General features: G+C 40.6%; 1 protein-coding gene across 1 annotated transcript in view; it reads left to right on the plus strand.

Moving 5' to 3' along the window:
- The window catches only part of BMPER (BMP binding endothelial regulator), a 149565-nt gene that overhangs the window by 29799 nt on the left and 93822 nt on the right, over window positions 1-25944 (plus strand). Inside the window, exons 4-6 of the mRNA XM_053993639.1 lie at window positions 7060-7142; window positions 8621-8711; window positions 9836-9918. Coding sequence (XP_053849614.1) covers window positions 7060-7142; window positions 8621-8711; window positions 9836-9918 — 257 coding nt within the window. The remainder of the gene's footprint in view (window positions 1-7059; window positions 7143-8620; window positions 8712-9835; window positions 9919-25944) is intronic.

Below are 25944 nucleotides of genomic sequence, written 5' to 3' on the forward strand. Positions count from 1 at the left end.
TAGATATAGAACTCTCTACACATCGACTAGTAAGTTATTTGCAGTCTGAAGAAGTGGTATTACTGGCTCAGGACTGCATAAAGTTTGCATTTCTAAAATTGTGTGCCATATTTGACTCTCTTATCTTAAGCATCTTAATCTTCTATGGAAGTGCAAAGACAAAGTTGGTGGGAATTCTTTTACAACAAAGAAAATACATTCAGAATTTTCTTTCACTTCCTATGTACAATTTTGCATTTTCTGTCCTTGTTAACTTTTCAGAATTACTGGGGTTGTTTTTGTTGTGGTTGGTTTTTTGGTTTTCTTTTAAATAATTAATTATTGATCTTAGAAATTCTTGTGCTATGCTCCATTGATAGGGAAACTGCCAGAGAATGGAATCCCAGCCCAGGCAACAACAGTGCTAGGTCTACTAAATATTGAATATCCAAAGATATCATAGTTAATTGCGCATTTCTTGGAAAGGATATCAAATACTATAGTTGAGGATTGCAGCCAATTTCAACTATTAGAGCTGGCTTGCAAAGGCAATTAAAGGGACGCTGTGAGATTATCAATGTTCTGGCTGCTCTATGGACACCCTGCAGGCTTCATATGTACCTCTGTACTTTGTTTGCCTCTGGACACTCCTAGTATGAGGTACCCAACACCATTTTGGTGTCCTGCTGCAAGATTGACTGGGGAGATGTTTCTGTGGGGCTCCAGTGGGACACTGTAACTTGCAGTCCATCCTTGCATGCTCTAATGCAAGCTATCTGAGACAAGGGATAATACATGGATGGAGGGGGATGGGATGTGAAGATAACATGTATATTTTCCTAAAGAAATTTCTTTCACCTTCACCTGAATAATCTAGACCTGGGTTCTGTCAGGGGCTGGCTATGAGAGATGGTTTGAGGACATAATCAAGTCTTAACTTTTCTTTGGGCCCTTCTCTCTCCTTCTGAGTCTCTTGGTAGAGCGTTCCAGCTCTAAACCAGAAGGTTTCTTGAGGCTGGAAGTACAGGTTCAGCTCAGCGTTCATTCAGATGTTAGCTTTGTATTTGAAGAAAAGGCAGAGGTTTTGAAGCTGTGACAAATAGCCACCAGGGACAGTATCATTCAGTATCATCACAGTGTCACCTTTGGTTACTTCTGGTTATGCCTAAGAAGAGGACTCTGTCTCTCCATCCTTTCTTTGATTTGACTCTTCTTACAAAGGCCTTAGGAGATACATTTGACATCTCTTGAATGTCTGGTATATACTGTTGTGTTCTGTAGTGCCTCAAATTTCAGATACTCTTATTTACCTTGGTGAATATAATTTTCCATTTATGTAAGAAAATTTCAATGGATAGTCTTGTTGTGTTGTCGTAAGCAGTTTTTCAGTCAAGCATCAGTTACCCAGATTTTCACATTGATGGTTTTACATGTAATGTTTTTCTGGAACAAAATGATAAACATCTTAGGACATGTAGTACTGACATAAGAATTTTTTTACTATTTAATTTTGAAGGTGTAAGCTGTACAGATCTTGGATGATTTTGCTGGTGTGGGAAAACTGGGTACAAGAGCAAGTAGTTTTGTCACTGAGCAACATCATTCATGACAGCCCTCATAACCATGAGAGGCTAAAGCTCTCTCCCGCTGTCAGGCTTGGCAAGCACATTGAGTATCAGCTCAAGATTCAATGGCAGCCTCTAACTGTATGCCATTTTGAATTGCAAAGTTCTTAGGAACCCTGCAGGGCAATTTTTTTCACCCTTTACATGGAACATAAGACATTTGGGATGGTAAAATTCATTTCCAGTGGTATGCAAGGGACAAAAACAGCACTGGGAGGAGCTGATGTCTTTGTTTCTGCTGCTATTTGCTCAGTGAATATGGGCTGCTTTGCATCCTCCACGTGTAAACTGTGCAGTCCTAGCACAGTTCACCCCCATGGCCTCTTCACTCTGCTGGATAGGGCAGCCTTTATATGGCCCCTGTGCATCCCTTGGGTATTGTAATTGCCATGGCTCAGCTGCAAATAGGTTTGCTTGTACTTGGAATAGTTGGAAATAGTTGGATTTTCACTGTTTGGAGCTAGGCTTGATAAGCATGGGAGGTTTTGTATACATTTTCATGCTTCTGTGTTGACAAATGAAGACCAGGATGATCTCAACAGGAAGTTTAATTTTCTGGTAGCTGTCAATGGCTCTACCATCACTACAACATGTGAAAATATATTTCATAATAGGTATATGTGTGATTCACAGTTCTTTTAGTTTGGCTAACTGATTTCATGCCAGAGAAATACTGCAGAATGTGCAAGTTATTGGTGTGTTTTTTTTGTTTAGGGTTTTGGGGTTGGCTCTTTTTTTTGGCTAGAACTGGTATTTAGTGTTAGCATGCCTGGATACCTCCCTGTGGATTAATTTATCAAACACTAAATAAAACATGTCTTCTGACTCTTTTCTTTTTCCTAATGTTTATTTTCCATGCCAATAGGGAGGTTGCGTTTTTAAACAGAAAGTGGAGGGAAAGCAAAAAAAAAAAAAAAAAAGACTTAATAGGAGAAGAAAGATGCTGAAGAAATGAGGGATGAGGAGCCAGTCTATTGTGCACCAATCTATCACTTTCTCTTGGGAGAATAAGGAAATGACTTGTCTATAAAATTCTCATTAGACTAAAATAAGCACAAGTTTCTCTGGAATCTAATTAGGCAATGTCAAATTGAGTAATAAAGGATTGTTTTTTAATGAACTCCTGAGGACACTGGCAGAGCTTTAGCATTACTAAACTGTCTCTTACAGTCAATTTCCCTATCTTCATGGTACTATTATATGGGTGGGTATCTGAGGAAGAAGAAAAAAGGGTCATTTATCAGAGTTGTACAATTTGGAAAGACAGATGTCTTCCTGATCATCAGCTTGTCCACATGCCAATAGAAAAATCTGCTATAATTTGCCTCTTTTGTTATTCTAGCCCAATTATTTGTGAGGATGCTTGTTTTAGAAAGAAATTGTTCTTTCAAATTAAATTGGCCAAGGGTTGGTTTATTATATTTAAAACAAAGTTGCCCAAATATGGCATGCACAATATTGAAACAAAGTAGCTAAATAATTATATTGGAAGTTATTTAACTATTTTAGCATCATTCTTTTTTTTTTGTGCCAGAAGAACTAAATCTGGATGATCATTTTGCCTTTAAGAGGTGACTAGAAGGTAATTAGCATTAGTTTCCACTGCATATGCAACAATTGACCAACTTCAAAGTATTTAGTGGTTTGGTTAGATTCAGATAAGCAACTTTAGGCTTGCATGTTTATCCAGGACTTATCTGAACTATTTGGGTTGAAGGAGGTAATGGCAAGAAAACCTACAACTAACTGAAAGTTAATATTTTACGTTAATAAAACACTAGCTATTTTTAAAGAAAGGAGCAGGAAAGACTGAAAAATTAGGACACACTCCTTGACTGATATGAATCACTTTAGCATTTTTTAAATTGATGTAGACCGCTAATATTTAACTTCCTTCCACATGTGGAATCCTAAAGGTTTTCCTTATGGAGTATATGAATCAGGATCAAATTTACTTATTAATGTCAAATCTTTCACATACTCCTTAGAGTGTTCTCAGGCTTTTTGGGTTCCCTTCTTGAAACCTTCCTCTGTAACCCTTTTAAAATTTTATTTTAAGTAGGTATTCAGGCAGAAGTAATAGACAGCATTTAAGTGGTAGTCCTAAACTCTGATCTTTCTTAATTTATTTTCTCCTGCTCTTCCTTTGAATGGTGGATGGAGAAAGTAAGTTAATGTACTAATATTTCCAAAGGGCTTTTGGGGGAAAAAGAAAGCTTTAAAAGGTTTTTAGGAACTTCAAGTATCTCCGGTCATACTCTGTTGTGGAAACTGACATCAGGGACTTTGCTGATGCCTTTGAAAACAAAATATTCAATGACTTCTACTTTCTAGGGCAAATATGGTGGACTTTAACCATGGATGAGCCAGAATGGCTTGACTGAGTTGGCACATAGAATGTAGCAGGTTTCACTCAGATTAATTTAGATGAGGCCCAGAAATTTCCATGCTATGAATAGAGGGACTAGGAAAGTCCGGCTATAGGTTTGCAGGTGTCGGCTGAGAGATTTGTACACTGAAAGTCAGGTTCATAAAAACTAGCTGGTATGTGGGCTTTGTTTCTTTTTCCTTTTGAAGAGTGAGTAGTGGGTGCAGCTCTGAGGCGTCCAAAGGGCAGAGTGTCAGGGCACACCTGTGGCCAGAGACAGGTTAAAGCATCACCCAGAGATTGTAAAACACTCCTTTCTTATCCTTTCAGCTTTGCCTGACATTCAACCTTCCCCCATCTCTCCCCCGCAAGGCTGCTTGTTATACTGGCTAACTCTCCCCTTCCTTCATGCTGCTCCTTCTGCTAAGCATCTGCTGAAATCCAGCTCCCACCGTGCCTCACACTGGTGTTGGATGGGAGCTGCTCTGTCTCCCTCATTCAACCCGCTGGATCACACCAAAGCTCGAGAGCAATCTTAGTACCTCCAGTGCTTCTGCAGTCTTTTCCATTCTGGTCCCCATTTTTAAACTTCTCTTTAGGTGCCTGCAGACTCTCCTTACCATGGTTGCTTCTGGTGTGCCATCCCCTTGCTGCTTTCTACAGGGACAATGGCTGGTGCTGCAGGGCAGAGGGTTTTGTAGCATAGCTTGGATATGCACTTCAAGCAAGAGCGGTGCTGACTACATGAGTGCACCACCTTCATGCTTTGTCGACCAGACTAATCCTTGAGCTGAAAATTTCAGTTTAATATTGCACATCTGTACATGCAGATTAGCCCAGGGTCATTAGCTTTCTTTTAGAGGAAACATTTTACATTAAAGAACATAATTGCTGAGCAAATATGCAAGGTATTTTGCAGTTGCTGTTTTCCAACCTAGCCTTTGATTCTTGATTCTGGTAAAATACACACACAGATATTTAAGAACACAGCTCATTCCATATTGAGTGTCCTGCGCACTTGTAAACTGTTTCTCAGACTGGGACCAGTATGACCTGGGCTTCAGCACCTTGGGGATGTTAAACACATTGAATAGGCTCTGCATTCATCAGAGTTTTCAGTGAGCAGTAAGTGAGGCTGTGCTGCAAGACTAACTCAATGTTTTTCAGACTGGAACTTCAAAATGCATAAGAGGAGTATAGGGCTGCACTTGATGTGTTGTCCTGCACGTATGAGAGGTCAGAGAACTGTATTTAATGCATTGAAAATCTGAATATTTCTTTATTATTCAAAATAATTTCATAGGGGCTTTTCTACTTAAGAATATGAGACTCAGATGTATACTTTGTGCCTTTCAATGTTTGTCAAAGATGAAAATATCAGAGCCAACTTTAAGACTATTGATCATCTCTTTTCAAAATATACCTGTTTCAGCTTAGGTAAGTGAAATGGCCACAGCATCCACAAATTTCCCCTATGTTGCTCTGTATTTATCCTGGAAAAAGAATTTCTGATTACTGCAAATAATGAAATACAAGTCTTCTATTGTTTAGGAACTTAAATGGAGACAGTTAATACATTTGCAAATGATCTTTATGTATCATGATTCCTTTAAATTTTGTGTTGAATTTAAAATTATTTTAAGGAGATTTTAAGGTCCTGAGTACCTCAGAGCTGTGACTCTCGAGTTTTCTTTTACAGTGGGCTCAAAGATTTACTGGTGTAGGGCTGTTAAATTGCCTTTATTTTCAGAAGGACATAAAACTTATTCCAAAGCAGGACAGTGCACCTACACAGCAGAGAAAGACTTAGATTAGTTGCTGAGGTAGGGTGTAGAAACAGAATGGTGCTGTGGGGTTGTTTGACTGTAGTTTTGTGATTCTGTAGCTCCATGTACACGTCTGTGTTTCAAAGTCTTTGGCAAGACTCTTGTTGGTTTCATGGGCTCTTTGATTGAGCTAATTTTGAATAAAATATACTAGAAAAAAAAAACAAACCTAAAAGCAATGAATGGAAAATGGGCATTTTTCCCACAGAAAATGGGGTATGTGTTATTTCCAAAATTTTTCTCAGAACCACTCTAGGTCTCCAAAGAATTATTTTTTAGTTGAAACTATTTTGCATTAATAAACTAATTCTTTTTAAACAAATATTACATTTCTTCTTTGTAAGTATTTTCTGGTTTTGCTTCTCTGGTGAGTTATTTTATTATTTTCTTTGTGTTCTTTTTTGATTTTCTTTTTTGCAAAATACCAGAAAATGGCAAAAGAGAAAACCAAAAAGGAAGGGAAATTAGTAGGAACATGTAATCAAAAAAGTGAAAATTAATGTTTGTTTTGGTGTTTGCTTTTTTCCAAACAGCTCCATGAAAATTCATTTTGCACAAAACAAATGTGGGTTGATCCAGTGCATGGGCAAACAAACCTGTTTTCTGTTAACAGAGTTGTCATATAGCACACCAAGATGAATAAAGCCAAACTGTATGACAGTCCAAAATGTCTCCCCACGAGATTCACCACACACACATAAGAACTTGCTGGCTTTTAGTTCATGTGGATGGTGATCCCTCCTCTCATGAATATGAAAGGAATTAAGGAGAGGTAGCTCTGCCAGTGTCAACTCATCCATGCTGAGTTGTGCTTGCTGAAGAGCTCTCTCAAGGGCTTTGGTTAATGGATGAAGATAGCATGGCCAAGCTAGATGATGAATGCTTCCAGCTCTTCTTTGACCCTCTTTCCTCCCTCTCCCCATTCCAGTGCTTGAGTAACCGAGTAGTTCCTGAATGGGCTGCAGGGTAAGCACTGACATCCATTTTTTAAGTGAATTGTCACTGATTTTGGTTTCTCTTGACCAGTCAGAGTTAGTAAGGAGTTTGGCCAGTTGGGCATTAGCAGCAGGTGTCCGGGGTAGTGCTGCCAGTCCTCCCAGGACACTATACTTCTCTTTCATCCCAGCTCTCAGCTCTACCTCTTCTGTTAACCCAGGGGAGAGGGTGGGTTGCTTTTAAGATGCTACCCTATGATCCTCAGCAGCAGCCTCCAACAAGATTTTGTTCAGCTGAACTGATGGGCTTCTCTCTCATCCTCTAGATTGCAGTTTCGAAGGAAATACGTACAACAGCTCCATGAAATGGCACCTCCCCAGCAATCCCTGTGTTACATACCAGTGCCAGGTAAGGATGTCATAAAAATCGTGCTAATTGAGTTATAAGCTTTTCCCAGGAAATCCTGAGCCTTCATTTATCCAATCCAAATAACCTGAAATATTTTATGCCCAAAATACAATATGGACTTTGCATTTAAAGTAATTTAAATCCACTCAGATGCAGCCAGCTATAACCAAATATTCAGAAGTATAGGTTTTAAATTAGTTGAGTACCCCAATATCCAAACTTTGCTGAAGGAGGGGTACACAGACATGCCATTTCCTGCTGTCTTGACCTTGAAGTAAGTCCTCTTTTCTTCAGCATTCTAAGTCTTTTGTGAGATACAAATTATTTTAGTAATTGGACACTTCTGTGTGTATGTGTCAATGAGTTTTACCTTTCTTTAAGAAAGACCTGCAACCAAATCTTTTTTCCTGGGCTCCTGCACTGTTAACACAGTGGCATTTTTGGTAGCTTGGCTATCTGCAACCATAACATTTTCATTGTCAGGCTCAAACCAAGTAATTATGTAGGCAATTTTAGCTTATGTCTGTAAATAGGTCTGCCATTTTTGCTGACAATTTGATCTGGTTTTAACAGTAACACTCAGGCAGCTACTAAGAATGGCAAAGAAGAGATTTATGAGTATGAAGAGCTTCTAAGAGGAGAAGAGAGTTTCAAGGGTTTTTTTATCTTTTTCTGTAAAAATGTCTGCTTTGTGAAACCAACTAATTTTTGAAAATAAGTACACTGAGATGACTGAAGCTGGACCAGTATTCTGTATCTTTGCACCTAATGAAAAGAAACTCACTACATGAATTTAGATATGTTGCATGTGGTCAGTTCTTTATTGCCCGTTTCAGTGTCTAAATGCAAAACTGGGTGATTCTGTTTACCCTAGATCCACACATTTAAAAAACAATTTTGCCTTGCCTCAAACAGCTGTAAGTAGAAAAAAAAGGTAGCAGCTTTTATGCATAGACCCTCACACCCAGGTTTGTTCAGGACTCTTGACTTCTCGAATTAAGTACAGGAAATGTTAATTTACTAATACTTATCAGGCGAAATATAAAAGATAAGCGTATCTCCTCTACAGAACAAGATGCTTTAATCTGCTTACTAAGTCTATTTTCCTCCAATAGGAGAGGGAGGAGAATGCCTTGTGTCTGGCCTGTTTTCACCAGAGCTGTTTGGCAGATTACTGAGGTTAAGGATTCCTGATAAAGTAGGATTCCTTTCCCTAAGAGGATGCTTGGTTTTTTTACCTGATGCATTTTAAGGCAAATCCTGTGTCTGGAGTCAGGGAGACTGAAGTGGGTCTTTTGACTGTGGATTAAACTAAATCCTGATACCAGGCAGCAAGTACAAAAAGGAAAGAAGTTTTGAAACCCAGTGCTTTGTGGCATGTGCTGGGCTTTAATTCTACTGAATGTAATTGTGAATTTTTACTTGTTAAAGCAACTACAATGCTAACAATAAATGTGTCTAATCTGCTTCTTTTCCAGGAAGGAGTGATAGTAGAATCAGAAGTACAGTGTGTTGTTCATTGCAAAAACCCTTCCAAACTCAGGGGAATGTGTTGTCCTGTGTGTCCAGGTGAGATTTCATGGTTAAGATGCTATTCTACATGTGCAACTCTATATCTAATGATACTCATAATCACCCGGGAGGCTGCTTCTACAAGTTACTAAGATGTGGGCTAGTGACTCACAATGAACAATATGACACAATATTTATTTAATATGTTTTAGTAGAGGACATGCAGACCAAGGGATGCATAGGGATGCATAGGCAATATCCTGTGCTGATATTCACAGGTGTGTTTATGTTATTTTTTAGAGAGTCTGTAAGGTGGCTTTGCATGACTAATGATCATGATTTTATTAGGAAGGGAAGGATAAGAGTAATCGTAAAAAAGGAGATTAAATTATGAAGGGGAGTGAGAATGGGTTGTCTTTGTGAAGCACAGTGGCAAATTACCATATTTTTTAGGTTAATTTGATTTTATCAGAAATTTTGAAGGTAAGCATTGCTCCAGTCATGATATAATGGATTTATTATATTTTGATTAGTTATAATATCCACTAATATCTAGTATAAACTCAGGGAGTAAGAATGAATTATTAAAAAGCAAACAGCCTAAAAAACTGTTTTAAAGGCACTTCTAATGGGAGATTTAGCCTTGCCTCAACTTCATTTTTGCAAATTTATCTGCAGTAGAAGGATATCTTTCTCCCTCTCCCCCCACCTCCTCTCCACAAAAAACATTTAGGGTTTCTCAAGGATTTGTTCAGGATTTTTTTTGTTCTGGAGTGATCCTCTCTCTACAACTACCTGAAAGGAGGTTGTAGCAAGGTGGGGATTGGTTTATTCTCCCAGAAGAAACCAAGTCTCCCCTGATGATATAAGGAGGAATTTCAGCATGGAAAGGGTTTTTAACCTTGTAATGGGCTGTCCAAGGTGTTGGAGTCACTATCCCTGAAGGTGTTCAAGAAATGACTGGATGTGGCACTTAGTGCCATGGTCTACTTGACTATATGGTAATCAGTCAAAGGTTGGACTTGATATTTTGGGAGTCTTTTCCAGCTGAAACAAGTCCATGATTTTGTATCAGAGAAGATGGGACGATTTACTTTTCATATTGTTGTATAGTGGGGCGTGTTAGGGAGAAAACTCAGCATTCTATCTTGTGCTAAGCTTATTCAAATGCTGTTTTCCAGGTTGTGTATTTGAAGGGAGACTTTACAATGAAGGAGAAGAATTTAGGCCTGAAGGAAATAAATGTACCAAGTGCTCTTGTATTGTAAGTATTTGCCTTTTGGCATCGTATCTCCCTGTATTAACTTCAAAAGGCACATTATTATTGCCATAACAAAGCAAAAAATATAAGGAATCCAACACTATTATGCTTTCGTCTCTTGGAATTTAGGTCTCTGTTAAAGAATTTATGGCATTAATACATTGTATCACTCACAATTTGAGTTTATAATCTTTTCTGTGACCTTACACTATATGTAGTTGGAGCAGGTTATTTGGGAGAGGGCTGATCTGTTGAATTAGTGGTGCCTTTTTTGTGATAGGATCATGCAGGAGGAGACAGAAATCTTTTTGGCCTTCATCTGTTGATCAGCATTTATTAGATGCTTCCTTAAGCCAAACTTTTCGAAGGATTCCTTTCAACTATATGCAACAAGGGCCTTTTGCTCTGTCGTACTGAGTGAAAGAATGAGGGTTGCCTCCTGTGGCTGTCCCAGGTGGATTTTTGGCTTGACGCTTCATGAAAAGGTCATATCCTGGATTTTATTCTTGACTAGCAACAATATAGAGAGGAAGTAATAATTACATCCTTTGAGTAATGAGTGCAGGCTTCTTTTTCACTTCCATTAAGTTAAAAGATAATGCTGTATGAGTTGGGGCAGATAAATTTGGCTTCCTTTCTGTAATCTGTGAGATGAGAAAAACATAAAGTTCAAATTGTTGCTTTTGTTGCAATTTGTGGGCCAGTTATTGGCAGAATATGTAAGGCTTTACATTTCAGTAGAATGCCAAGAAAATAGTACCAGATACAGTTCTTCTGCATCATTAAAATAAAATCAAAAAAAGGAGGAGAAAAAGATAGACCTCAAAAATTAATGTATCTTTACACATATACACTGATTTAATGAAGCTCCTGCAGAGTATTTGAACTGTTCTGTGGGGAAAAAAACCCTGGTAATCTGCAAAATTAATTTACACTAAGTCATCACTGCTTCTGCGGAGATCAGGATGCTAAGGTAATTTAAAAAAAAAAAGTTTTAATCCTGTAATAATGAAAACATGCCATCACACATGTCACAGTGATATATGCCCTGGGCTCTTACTCTGCTGAATGCCTTCAGTCCCAGTCTGAGAACTCCCTCTGTACTTGGTGGGTCCCTCTCTTGTTTCAGCTTCAGCTGTAAAGTAGTAGCTTTACACTCTGTCTTTCCTTAGTTATGTTCCTCAGGGTAAGGCAGGTCTGAATGGTTGAGAAGTCTGTGGAGACATACTTGAGTCTTTTTGGGTTCTGCTTTGCTCTTTCATAAGTACAGTACAGATATTGCCTATTGCCCAGTTATTGGTGTACCAACATCTCCTTGATCAACTTTCCTTTGTTCTCTGACTATCAAAAGCTTCTGTGTGGAGAAGAGCATTGGAGGGAGGTACCTTTACACTGGAGAGCAGTGCAAAGAAATAAAGGAATAAAGGGTCACACCTGAAGATCTGACCTTGAGAGTTACCAGTCTCAGCTGTAGAGAAGGGAATGCATCAATTATTGAGAGTAAGAAGTTTAAAACCACTTAACCATCCCTTCCAAGAGAGACAGCATGAGTGTTTTGAATGTTAATGACATCTGTATAAAATGTCCAGCTCTCAGTCTGAGTCTTTCTGACAGCTAAAGAGATGCCACCTATGTGTAAGCCACACCAGACCTTCCTTCCATTTTTCTGCAGAGCCTTTTTTACCCTCTTGCCAGTTTCCCCCAGAACTAGAGCTTGTGCTAATTCCTATGTGATTTAAATTTGAAGTCAATAAAGGGGGCATCCTCAGGGCTGTGATAGCAGTTTGCTGCCTGCTTTGCATCCATTCTCTTTTGGGAATGGGTCCTCAGTGAATCTCTTATCTAAGCAGTTGGTGGATGGATGTCTTATTTGAAGATACCTATCTAGTCATGCAAAGTGATGGAAACAGGCTTGTGTGTGATGTGCTGTAATTTGTGCAGATGGATGGAAGCTCTTCAACCCAAGTTAGATTTCTTCTGGGATTTCAGTTTTTTGTGGAAACTTGGCATAGGAAGTAGCCCAAACTGTTGCTAAGGTATTTTGGGGATATTATACCTTATACATGGCATAAGGATTCCAGCTGCTCTCACTTCAGGGTGAATTCTGCATTTTCTTGGGAGCAAGCTCTTCAAATGATGGAGGATTCTGGAATCCACAGGCCACCACTGTCCCAGGGGTAGCTCAAACTTGGGACTACAGATGTCATTGAATAGGAAGAAAGTAAAGAGGGATGGCTGTGCTTTGTTTTCCTGGAGAGATGTAGGGTTGATCTGCTAAGGTTGATCTCACTAAATGTATTAAAATGAGGAATTACTTAAATAAAGTATTTTTATTGTTGCAAAATGATGTATACAGAAGTAAATACATATCTTCAGATCAGGACTGTGGGAACACATTTTTGGAAATCACTTTGGTAGTTCAGGTTTGTGGTATTATCAGCTCCAAATGGTGCCTACTAGATACTACTGAGCTCCCAAAGAATGTGAAATGGCTGTTGTTTGTTTATTTGTTTCTAATACATTGTTTGTGTAAATAAGGACATAACTGGGATCTTGGGAGCTGGGGGTCCCCATCTGGGTGGAACAGGCTGGCCAGTTGCAGGGCTTCCTATGTGTTCCATAGCCCTGGAGGGCAGAGAAAGCAATGACATGGCTGCACCTGGGCAATTCACTTGGTCCTTTCCTGCTGGGTGCTCAACTCATTAATGTGGTTCCTGTTTAACACCACTTGTGGTCCTAGCTATTGTCTCCTGAAAACCAGACCTAACCCACCAAACTCATTTCATGGAGGTCAGTGAAACCAGCCATTAACTAATAACTTTTGGGTTGTTACCGAGCCAGGCGGAGCTTGCGGCGGCGAGGCGGAGATGAAAGGCCCGGTATTCCATTACTACTCTTCTAAGTGAGCTGCTCCTTGGGGCGACTGAGATTTCTTGCTGAAAATGAGAATGTATCACCTCTCACTCAATGCATATTGCCTGTCAGGAGTGAACGAGCTGGCTTTTAATGACTCGGTTTCTCTGGGGAGAGGCATTTGTGTAGGAAAGGTGGATGGGATAATAGGGATCTCCTCGCACCCCGGCTGAAACCCAGCTGTCTCGCAATAATTCATCTGTCTGGCCTGTTCCTGCTTTTTGTGATAGGCCAGTGGCCTGTTCTAGAGAAACCCTGGCTGTTTTCCCTACCATAAGCACCTACTTAAATGAAGGACTGGCTTCTTTAATCAAGTGTTATTTCTCAGATACTACTTTTATGAGGTCGAGAGTGTGTTTCTGCTTGCACAGTAAGAGCACTTGGCTTACATGTTTCCTTTCCTACAGCCTGCATTAAAATAGTCAGACTATGATTATCGTAAATGGTTTCATTTTCTCCTTTGATGTAGCACGTTTGGGAAAAAAAAATAGTGGAGGGGGAAGGAGACAGGGCCAGGGAGGGAGGAAAGGCTTTTGGCAGGAAAGTGACCTTGCGTGAGAGCAGTAACCATGGAGAAGCTTATCTTTAGGTGGTAGTATCCAAACTCATAAGTAGCCCCTTTTGACTCCTTTGAGCGCTGTTACCCAGACCGTGGGCGCTGCGTGTTCCGGCATGCGAGGCATGCGGCCGTGCGAGGCACCACCACGCTGGGAGCGCGCAGCCCCGTGGAGACACTGCGGCCCCGGGCCGGCCTTGCTCCACGCCCCTATAGGGAGAAGGGAAGCAGACCTGCTTGGGAAGTGGAGGCTGGATTATGGCATTGCTGGGAGTGGGAAAAGTTGCGCTGTCTGTCCTGCAGAGAGACATGTCCCAGGGACCACCATCAGCAGGGTGGTTATTTGTGTCTGGTCTCCAAACAGCATCGTTTCACAAAAGCAATGCTGTCCTCTTAGCTGCTCTTCCAAAATGATTTGGAACAAATAAAACCCAAATAGCTGGAAGCAGAGCACAGGGATTGGAGGCTCTTGGAGAGCTGAGTCAGAAAGGAGCCTCTGCTGAATCTCCTTTGCATCATCGGGGGCTTTTAAACACTGCTCAGAGGGGTTCAAGATGTGCCCAGCTACTGGTCTGCAGGTGCACTTGTGGGTGTGTGCGTGCAGGAAATGTTTTGTCACTTATATTCCTGCGTGCTAGGATACAAATACTGAATAATAAACGTTTTGCACAAAGAAAAGGAAATCACAAGGGCAAAATCTGTTTCTAAATCAATGAGTAACAGACGTTTCAACTGTGATAAGTAATGAGAAACTACATATGTAAGTGTTTTGGATGCTGAGGGTGGAATTAATCTTGTCTAGCTGCAGCTATTCAGAAGTAATGTGTCTGATCTGAACTACTTATCTGGGCTCCTCTTCAGTTAATTCAGAGAGAGAGAGAGAGGTGGGATACATTACTCTCTGCAGATGCTTATCTTCCTCCACTAACTAGAGGGGGAGCCTACCCAGCTCCTGGCCCCAGAGATGGCTGAAGATAGCCAAGACCGATCCTGCCCCTGCAGTCAGCAGGGTGATTAAGCACCCTGATACTGCTTTAAAGGCTTGGCTTTAATCGGTATTGGGAGCTGCTAGAATACATTCCCACCACAAAAGACAGTGGGAGAGGTACGCCAGTCTACTGGGAAACTCAGGGGAATGCGCAATTAAATGTGTCCTCAGTAAAGGCTGAGGATAATTCAAATTCAAATTTCCATCCTTAGTACAGTGCCAAATGCTGATCTCCCCAAATTTCCATGTACTTCAGCTTCTTTGATTCAGCTCCAAACTGCAGCAGACACTGTCTGCCCTTACTCTGGGGCTAAGAAACAGAGACAAGGAGCTGTAGTGAGGGGTGGAAAAGTAAAGAGTTGGTCTTTTGGTAGGAGCAGTGTTCACATCTTCAAAGTTAGTGACCTTAGTAAAGTGGTTGGTTTATGGGTGGATGCAAATGGAGACCAGGGAGTGCTCAGAAATGGGATGTGGAGGGTTGGTCACTGTGTGTCTCTGGGAATACCCCATAATTTTGTCTGCAGGCTTTTTGTAAGGCTAGAGAGTTTGGCTTTCCCGGTAGCCTAATAAAAAACCAGTCCTGCAGGTAGATGAAGTGTGGTTGTGGAAGAGCAAGGACTTGGTATGTGCTGAACTTCAGCGAGAAAAATAATGCAGCATGGAGACACAGCCATTCTCCTGTTATTTATATTTTCTTTATCTGATTTCCTCAGGCTTCAAAAGGTATACCTACTTTCATGGGGATTGTACACTACCTGGGCCATGTCTAAAATATTAAATTCCTTTAATTTTGGAAATACCAGTGTTTAAAAAAATTTTGGACATTTAAAAAGAAAACGTTGAAACCAGTGTGCTTTTTCTTTTATCAGCATGCATCACCATTTTAAATATTTTTTTCTGATTTCTCTCAAAAAACACATATCTGAGGAAAAGTTAAAAATTATTTTAATAAGACTCAAGAAGCAAAGTTAAAAATAAAACTTAAAAATATTCACAATTTTTCTGAAATAGAAGTAGACTGTGGCATAGCAGTGCAAGTGGGCATGATTCAGTGTAAATAATTTTTATTCATAAGCACTTCAGATCTTAGACTTTCAGAAACATTTTTCTGTGTCAAGGTCTCATTTCCTCCCTCTGTGGACATTTGACTTTCATCCTACATCTCTCCTACCTGCAGAGCTTCCTAGCTCACCTGCAGAAACCCTTCATCATACTTTTAATTTTGGTGAGGATCAAATGAGTCTTCCTATGCAGCAAGAGACTGTGCCCTGTTTGGGTGCATTCCCAAGGGAATAGAGGTATTGAGCAGTGCCCTGAAGGTCTGGAATACTCTTTAAGGATCATGGGCTCACAACACAGAGCCTCTTTCTCATATCTTTCTCTTTCTTCCTGGAAGCCTTTTTTCTTGTCCCTCCTACTCTTCAGGGTTCAGCTCAAATTTGCCTTCCATGCTCCGGCATGGTCCCTGTTCCTCTGGCTGTGCAGTCAGAGGAGTCTGCCTCGACCTGTTCTTCCTTGTCCATCATTTCATACAGGTAGCACTACCCAGTTAGTATTTCTGAGATGGCATATATGGGCAGCAGTAAAACATGAGTGTCTGTTGTGCTTTATATTCTAAGGACATGTATTTTGTTCCTGAGAGAAAAAAAAGTGGAAAAGAATGTGAAGAAAGATGAAAGCAGGTTTCTGTGGGGAATTTTTCCTGTTAAAAAAGGAGGGTAGAAATGCTGAGGAATTGGAGGAAGGTGCTCTAACTTTATAACACTCTTGTTTAGACAGAGACTGTCTTTCCAATTTTATGATCAAAGATGGTATTGTGATAATGAATGAATGAATTAAGGGATACTAGAAGCCATGAAAGACTTAAAGCTTCTTCGGTACCTGAGTGGCCCAAATGAATACTCCTGAATGGGGCATTGCAGTACAGAGAAAAAATGTCCAGGACTTCTAGTCATTTAAAGGAAATAAATACACAAAGCAGGGTGGATTTTGCATTACTAAAGCATATAAAGAAAACAATAATGCTGACCACTTTTAGATGGTGATAATAAGGGCTTATACCATGAGTGCAGGTTGCTGTTGTTCCTGACAGAAAAGGAACAGAGCTTACGCTGTCAGGTGTCTGTCCCCTGTTAAACTTTTCCTAATTAATAGGCCAAGATTGATTATTCTTACTGACAAAGAAGAATTAACTACAATGAGCTTTAGCAATAAAGGAGAGCTGTTAACAGGCAGCTTCTGATGAGGGGACTATTTTTTATGGGTATTGGGGTGCAATGAGGACTGCAAACATTTCTGCTATAACTCACTCCTTACAAAGGCAAGGATCTATCTTAGAGTAAAAGCAAAGCAGTAAGATGGCAGAAAACAAAGAACCTGGTTAAAGTAAGCAAACAAGCAAAAAAAAGAACCTGCTGTCCATCACGGGATGAAAGGCTTGCACGTGGTTCCAGAAGTGCCCAGTGGAGACAAAGGTTTTATGAGAGAGGCTGTAGCAGTTCTTGTAAGTGGCTTCATGTGAGAATGCGTGTGGCATCTTGTGGGAACGCTTGTGTGCAGAATTGATTTGGGTCTAAAATATTCCCACAAACTGTGGTAGGAAGCGGTAAAAGCAATAGCTTGTCAATTAACAGGGCCTTTGTTTGCCAAACATTTTATGGAGAGTCCGAGACCCTTTTGGCTGGTGGTACAATGAAGGGAAGGCTGAAATGAGTAGGAGTGCTTGGCTTTCATGTCTGTCATCCTTTCAGTTTAAATAAACTTGGATGTCACAGGTTTGGGGCTTGTGATCAGATAACAATAGTTAATGATTTTAAACTTGCACACAGACCTCTGTGTCCTTAGACAATATGGCTTAGTATACACAATCCTGGTAAATGAATTTACGCGGGAGCTTAATTAACTGCGTAATGCCTACTTGTTTTCCTCTCTCTGATTTCAAAAGCAAAAAATGAAATAAAAATAAAGTATTGGAGACAATATATTGTTACATGTAGGCCTTTAGGTTTTATCATAGAATCATAGAATGTTAATAGGTTGGAATAGACCTTAAAGGCCATTTAGTCCCACCTCCCCTCCCACTAGACCAGATTGCTCAAGACCTTATGCAACCTAGTTTGGAATGAAAATTAATATTAGCTCAGTTGGCTAGAGCATGGTGCTAATAACACCAAGGTTGTGGGTTTGATTCCTGTATGGGCTATTCACTTAAGAGCTGGATTCTTGTGCATCCCTTCCAACTCAGAATATTCTGAAATTCTGTTATTTTCCACCCCTCTTTCTTAAGTCTGAGCTTGTATCACTTTGGGTATTGAATTAATTTAGTTAATCATGTTATTGTTTTTGACATTGGCCATATTTAATATATTTTGTAGAAAACATAAAGTGAAACTTGGGATCAAAAGGTTTGAATTGCTGTTGAGCTCTAGTGTGGTTGCTGAATTTCATTTTGACTTACTGTCACTCTGCCTAAATTCGCCTTGCTCTTTCTACTGCATCCTACAGCATTGTTTTTGTTTTCTGTCCTTGAAGCATTTTGTGTTGATAAGGGAGTAAGTTTCCAACTCTAACTGATAAAGTAGTCTCCAGCTGGGATATGTGATAAATTAACATTTTAAAAAACAAACCAGTTGTATTGAAAGGATAGTTAAAGCTCATTGGATTCCATCAACTTTAAAAATGTTAGCAAAAATACTGCTTTTGCCTTATTTAATTATTGGAGACAAACACATTGGATAGTCAAAGGGAGTAAAATGATACCCAGCAAATTATTTTCAGGATTGTGACAGGCTGTAACTTTTTCATACAATGCATCCTGTTAGGCTGAGAGCAGAATAGGCAGAATAATTCATTGGCTGTCAAAATAGACATGGGAAACAGAAAAGGAAAAAAAAAAAGTGCTTTGAGACATGACAGTGATTTACTCCCTTGGGTTTAACCTGTCAGAAATAGAATGTGACTAGGTGCTAAACTATCAACATCCTTGGCACTCTGCTGTGGGTACATCAATGTGAAGCAAAGTTGCAGAAATCCTTGCAGGCAGCAAAGGGTCAGGAGTGGGATGTAAACACCCAGCTTCCGGTGTGGGTGCCTGAAATATGAAAGGTGACGCCTTAAAAATGCTCTTAACTCTAGCCATAGAAATTGCCTGAATGTCTTAGCTTTCTTCCAGGAAGTTCCACTCCCACGGTACCTAAACTTCTGTCCCAAACATGACTAGAACACCATTAAACTTAACAACTCCAAGGGTCATTGAAAACCCAAGAAGTTTTCAGCTCTCTGCCAGAAGCTTTGTAATGAAGCATCGAGATTTTCTACAGAAAGCAGATGTGTGTGTGTGTGCTGGTTTTTTTTTTTTTTTTTTTTTTTTTTTTTTTTTTTTTTTTGTTTTGTTTTGTTTTGTTTTTTTTTTAAACTGGTGCTGCTGGCATTACTTGTTATTTTGTGCTAAAATCATTGGCATGGAAATTTCTTTATTGCCCCTACTTGGGTGTCAGAGTCGATGCAATTGAAAGACCAGATTTCCAGCACTCAGATCTCATGTTTGAAGCATTGGAGTCCAAAAGGATTTAAGTAGCTTGCGTGCTCTGTATGGTTCCTTTTCCCTTTTTTCTTTTCCTTCTCCAGAACACAGCATCAAGAATTTTCTGAGAGTAGGACAGAAGCTAATGTGCCTTTGCCAATAAAACCCTTCTTCACAGGAAAACACAGAGCCAGTCTCAACTCTGAGAGCATAACAATGAGGAGAGTCTTGTTCTTTTTACTACCCTCTGCCTTGCACCATATATTCAGTATGCTCAACAAAAAAAGAGTTAATGCATATGAAAATAATTAACTGCAAGAAGTGTAAGGATTTTCTGCTTTTCAGTGCTCAGTCTGTTCTCTGCCCTCTCTCCTAGGGGCAGCATAACTTTCCTTCTCCTGGATGCAGATGAATAGCAATTCTTCCTAGCAGTCTCAGTTGCTGATGTACTATTTATTCTTTCAGCAGCCAGCTGAACTGCCCTGCTCCCTGTCTTTTGAGGTCAGTTTTTTAAATCCCCAAGGGTTCCTGCAATTATCATTCCTCCCCCATCTAGGCTTTTTAGTGCTGCACTTAAGCAAGTATGTGTATGTCTGGGATGATGCAGGGAGGGAAAACCCCATATTTGTTATATCTTCTAGTCTCCACTGCTTTTTGTAGTTGACAGGCGCATGCAAAATCTCGTATCAGTAGTACTTGCCCAGCATCTGCTGCTGTGACTTTGTCTTTTTTGACTGTGAGCCTGATTCTAACTTTGTGAGCACTTTTTAAAGTAGCTAAGTGGGAATAGGGCCCATAAAAGTTGACACCTGGTGGAAACCAAGCCAGGGAGGCATTTTCTTTCTCCATGGTGTGTTACATTCCTTGTGGTCTGCAGTAATAGCTCTGCCTCCTGAAGAGTGGGCTGTGGGGTTTTACTCCATGTTCAAATTGCCATCGCTTGAAGCTTTAGCATTTGTGGTATTTGGAGGACATATTTTCACTTCCGGAGTAGTCAGCGCAGCAGAGGTAACAGCAAGTGATTATGTAAAATAAGGAGTAAGTTACAGGCTTGTTTGAGGATGGAGAGAGATGGAGGGAGAAGAAACACGCTTGTACATCAACAGAAATGTCATCAACCTGTGTAGCACATTTGCTGTCATTTTATTGAGAACAGCATTTTGCAGTGTTTCTCTGAGTCAGATAAGAGGCTAATGAGAATACTATTAATATATCTAAAGGTACTTTTAATATGACCAAAGGGACTTTTTGCAGTTTTCATAATGAGTGCCTATTTCTTTTTCTAAATATCTTATCCGTGTGCCTCTCATTGCGGAAAGTCTCTGGGAAATCCTTTATCTCAGACTTTCTTCAAACTTATGGAAAGGTGGTGAAGTTCCCAAGGTAGACTTGGACTTGACATGCTTGTTCCCTGACATTGCTCTTCAGACTTCAGTCTGTAGCCTGGTATACTCTGATTACAATGAATTTTTGACTCCTTGTCTGATTTTTCTTGTAGGGCAATGGGTTCCAAACAGAGAGGATGTTCCCTTCTCAGTCTGTAACAAAGTTTAGCGGAACGGAGCCAAACCATGCCTAGGGAATAATTTTGTCCTTCATGATGTGGTGGTTGCAAAATAATGTGTGAAGCACATGGTGCTCTAAGGACTCAAACTGGCTGGCACCCTAGAGCTGCTACAGAAAGCAAAGGTGCTGGCTTGCCCATGAAAACCCAGGGATATCCAGACAGTACAGAGATTAAAATCTGTAATTTCCAGCTCCCCACAAAATCCTTCATCTCTCCTTCATTTTGAGCTCTACCTTTTTTAAATATGTGCATTTATTAAGGTGGGGAAGTATGCATAAGATATATCCTGGAAGTGGGCAGATGAAAGCAAAGGTAAAAAAGGAATTAATAATTTCTGATGTACAGGATTTATAAGGTATTTGTGCTCTTGCAAGCAAAGTAAACCAGTCATGATGGGAGTAGGAGCTTTAAGTCAGTATCACAAAAATAATTCTAAAATCTCGTTTGAAGTTCATATCAACTTTGATCAGATAGCAGATTTCTCCTAGGGATGACAATTGCCCACAGAAGGAAAACTAAAATAAAACATAGCATACCACACATGCCTAGTCAGAATAGCCTGAAATATTCATATCTGGAATGCCAATGAGCACATTTGTAGTTCAACAACAGAATAAGTAACAATTTAATACTATTAATTCAAAATTATTTAAGCACACAATCTCTGGGTAGTGTATAATATGAAATGTATTAACTCTGCTTCCCCATTTCCCCAGTGCTGAACAGGAATTTGAATGAAATTTAGTTTTCTATGATAGGTTTCAAAATTACTGGTTTAATAAATCAGAACCAATATGTTGAAAATGTGTAGGAGTTTGACAATTTGTCTTCAACAGCCACAATACCAGAATGAGGATGTGTCAGCCCTATGAAATATTATCAAGATGTTTCTTTGCAGTCTGTTGACAGAAATGAAGTTGCTGAAGTTTTTTTTAGCATTCAGGGTTTCAGCATTTCAGTGCAGGAATGAAAGCAATGAAAAGAAAAAGGATGGAAATTAAAAAAAAAAATATAACTTATGATTGTGCTCTTAGTTTTGAATTTGGCTCCAAAATCTATGTGTCTTCAAATAAGACAGTGGTGAATTCCACCACCTCATTCTCAAATGAGAAAGTCTCAACAGCACTGGCTTTGACATGATGGTGCTTAGAGAAGTTTCTTCTAGTCCTTTTAAACAAATTTCATTTAGACTTCATGTCTCCTTCTTTTATCTGAATTAAACAACACTGAACTTAAAGAGTTACAAATATTTAAAAGAATGTGGTTTTCCATGATAAAATTGAGATAACTTTGTTCATAAAAATGGACTTCAGGAACTGGGTTGGATGGGATAAAAATTAGGAACTAATTATGTCCACTGCATAATTTTATCACCTATTGCAAGTGTGCTGTCAAAACCTCAGACTGCTGTCTTTGGAGATGACTATGTGCTATCTCTAAATTTTGAAAAACAAACTGTTTTTTGTGTAATCCTACATAATCCATGATTTCCTCGTTTAATTAGGTTCATTTCAGTAGTGCTAACTCAGAGACAGATTGAGTCCTGCATTTGTAACTTACTGTTTTGATACTCAAGAGCAAAAACTGGCAAGCTTTACCTTAACATCCTGCATAAAGGCTTGGAGGCCAAATGGAAAGTTTAATCTAAATAGATTGTTTTGCCATACTGAGAAAAAGTGATATGAATGGGGGGGGGAGGGGTGTGGTGGTCGTGGAGAGAGAGGGCATTTAAAAAAATTCTTTCTTTCGTTCTTTCATTATTTTCTTGTTCTTTTGCTCATTCTTTTGTTCTCTTGTTCTTTTTTTGGAACAGCCCCAGGGGCATGGAAAAGGCGGAGTGTGCGTGGGTCCCTCTGTCCACGCACGTATGTGTGTATCTGTGTCTTGCACGCGTGCTGCTGCTGCGTACCCACAGAGAGCGTGTTTGTGCGAGGGCATGCAATTGTGTCCACGGCCCTCGGTGCCCTTCCTTGGCCATGTGTCCCCAGGGGTCCCCACGTCCCTGGATCCTTGTGTCCCGTGGGATCCCCATGTCCCCGTGGGCTCCCCGTGTCCCCGCGGGTGCCGCGCCCCTCGGTGGCTGGGTGCGCGTTCCCGCCCCGCCACCAGGCGGCGCTGCCGGGCGCGGCCCCGCGGGGCTTGCAGGGTCTCGGCGCTGTTGCCCAGCGCCACCTGGCGGCCGCGGGAGAAGAGAGCCCCGCTCTGCAGACCCGGCGCGTTTCCACGGGGCCGCCTCAAAAACTAACACAGAAACCTGCTTGTGATGGCAGATTTTGTGAGAAAGACCAGGAGCCATAAAGTGAGAAGGAGGTCAGAGAGGTGAAGCCTGTTGGGTGAAGACTGACCCGTTAAGATGGGTGATGTTGATCCCGCAGGGACTTGGCAGGGTCACCTCAGCCACGCGTTGGTGGCTCAGCCCAAGCCAGGGCACGCATCGCACCAAGGTGTGCCCGAGATCCATAACCAAACAGCAGGGAGACAGCAGACAGGGGAAACAGACACCAAATTATCCCCCTGGTCCTGGTGGAGCCCTGGGTCGTCCGTGTGGGAGAGAGGTTGAGCCTGGCTTGCCACCCAGCCTGGCCTGGGACGCCAGCCTTTGCCAGCCGCACAGGGAGCTGCAGAAGGGGATATTTGATGCAGAATCATAAAGAAGGAGTAGTTACCCCTTGTGACAATAACTTACCAATAGAAATGCACTGTGAAGGGCTGCAACAGCCTGGTAGGCTGCCCTTGAGTTCAGCAGCTCCTAAGCAGAGAAAGGGCCAGCTATAACTAACTGGGCAATTAATAACAGACGTGTAATAAGAGCCATGTTCAGAGATTCCAGCAGCTCTGTTTCTGTATGCAGTGAAACCCTGATTTAAATATAATTCCCTAGAACCTGAAAGTACTTGACCCTTTTTTTCTGTATGAGCTGACATCCCAGCTGGTGGTGTTCCTGTGTGTGTATTTGTGCTAGTGAGGCCTTTTATGAGTGCTCCTGTTCTCTGCTTTCACCTCTCCCCATCATCATTTCTCTGGTAATGAAACTCAGGCCAGTAGGGTAAAATTGTTGGATTTGATTTCTGGTGACAGTGCAGTTTCTGAAAGAAACTTTTGCATATGCAGATTGATTAAAAACTGGCAATACTGGAACAACAGGCATTAATGTATGGCTTTTGGTTTTCAGCCTAATTAAATTTATAAAAGAATACAAAGGAACGAAACCTGAACAGTTGTACTCTGCTCGGGAGAAAGGCGGTATTGAGTGCGAGGCTAGTCAGCTACAAGTGTTAAGTTGCAGTTGTTATTTATTATCAGAATGAAGATAAATGAAATCACCAGTCATTAAGTCACAATGTGTAAAGAGCTCTGAAATGACTTTCCACACATGCAGACTCCCAAGGGGCAGCTGCAACCTCTCTGCCTCCTTGCAGCAGTTAACAAGATGTAACAGCTTTGCTGCAGGGTTATCTACACTTGACATACCTTCTCTTGGGCTAATTTGATGGGTAAGGTGTGCCCACGCAGGGAAGCAAGGTAAAAATAGCATGGGATGAGCAGGTTACTGGGCAGAGGGCCTGACTTAAGAGGTGGTGGCTGGTCAGTGGGTGGGTCAGTTGGTCAGCGTTCACATTGCCACTGAAGTCACCATCTAGGGGACAAATTTAAACTACAACCTTAAACTTGATAAAACTTTAATTTTTGCAAGGCTGGGAAGGATTTGAGGGACTGGGCTTTTCCACCTGGAAAGCAGAAAATGTTTTCTTGGTGATGGGCTTTCCTCTTTTAGACCTAAGGGGAAGAGTGCCAGAAGGCACTTACTCCTCTTGTTCTCTCAGGTGAGTTAGCAGGAAGATCCACCCCATGAAGTAAGTAATTAGGAGTGCCTGTCCAAAGTACTGTTAAAATTTAGAAGGAGAAATAGTCTGTGCCCTAGTAATTCCCATTCACATTTTATTTCCCCCATCTCCGAAGTGAAGGGTCTGGGGATGGTGTAGCAGACATGTACAATAAAATGTAGAGTTTTTTTTTTTCCTTTTTCACTTTCCTTTCTCTCCTTTTCACTCTAGTAGAGAAAGCCTTGCTAATCCTGGGAAGAAGCACCCACATGGATTTCTCTGGGGGCAGCTCTGGCTGCCACATGCTTGACTTTTCACGGGTAGACAAGAAGGATGTTTATTTGGAGTCATCACCAATTTACTCGCAATTGAATATTTAAAAAGAAATATCTCGGCTACTTAGCCAGTGTCTTTGGGTTCTCTAGGACTCCTATGGACACTTTCTATTGTGCTTGCTGCTACAATAACTTGCTTAGGTGCTTTGTGTATCTGAATCCTCTGTTTACTTATTCATACATAAGGATTGACAGATTGAGGCAGAAGAATGGTTCATCTGGGCATGTGTCTTGTCTCCAGCACTTCCTATAAGGAGGTGTTAATTTAATATTCTTCCTAATACAATATATCAAGTTTTATCACTGTTTCTTCAGTTGACTGTGAGAGATGCTGAGGCCAGGAATGTCATTATTAAAAAGCATAGTAAAACTGTCAATTACAGAACCTTGGGTAGGCCAGATCCCTGAAGCATTACATAGAACCCCATCATGCAGTAAGCAGAAATCAGAGGGTCAAAGGCATTTTAGGGTTGGATATAGTTAGAAGCAATGCCACGGGTTTGGCTCTGGGCCATCCCGCACCCCTGAGAGAACACAGTGGAAGGTAGAGAGGAGGAGGCCAGTGCTGTCTCATGCAGCAGAAGCTACAGGCTCTCTTCAGGATGCAGAGGGAGACTGGCTTGATTTAGAAATAGAAAAAGTGCCTGAAATGTTGGGGTAGATGAAGGGGGTAATATGTTATTTACTAAATGTTTAATCTTGCTTTTTTTTTTTTTTTTAATTATTATTATTATTATTTTTGCTCCACTACTGCCATAGCCTGTGCTTTCAGTACAGACACTCTCTTAACCCTTGTTTTCTCTTGCTGGTAAGGTTGCTTCTGACTGATGTGGAACATATTTACTGTACATAACACACTGTACTGTGGCACATATTTACTGTACTTTAACTGGGATATTAGGATGCTCGTAGTAATTAGCAGCTTTCCAATGAGCTACTGCAGTGTAGCCAGAGCATAGTGGTGAGCACCTTCCTGGGTCACCTACAGAGATGACATTCCAAGAACAAGGAGAGGAAGAAGTGTACTCCAGTAACTAGCAATAATTGAGAAAATTCTGGCATATGGCATAGTTTGAAAAGCACTTATGCTTTTAAAGAGAGGCTGTGACATACCGATGTTGGGATAACATTAAATAGCTACAAATGAAAACTGGACAAACATGACAAGTTCTGGGAGCTTGCATCCTGTGAGCAGAGCATTGCCTCATGTTGAAGGAGCAGGATTAAAAGTTCTTTATGAACTTTGAGGTTAACTGTGGGTGATGGAACACATTATTTGTAGCTTTTACAAATGGGATAAATTATTTTGTGCTACTTCAGTGAT

This window comes from Vidua macroura, chromosome 1, assembly GCF_024509145.1.
Source record: "Vidua macroura isolate BioBank_ID:100142 chromosome 1, ASM2450914v1, whole genome shotgun sequence".
Taxonomy (NCBI): domain Eukaryota; kingdom Metazoa; phylum Chordata; class Aves; order Passeriformes; family Viduidae; genus Vidua; species Vidua macroura.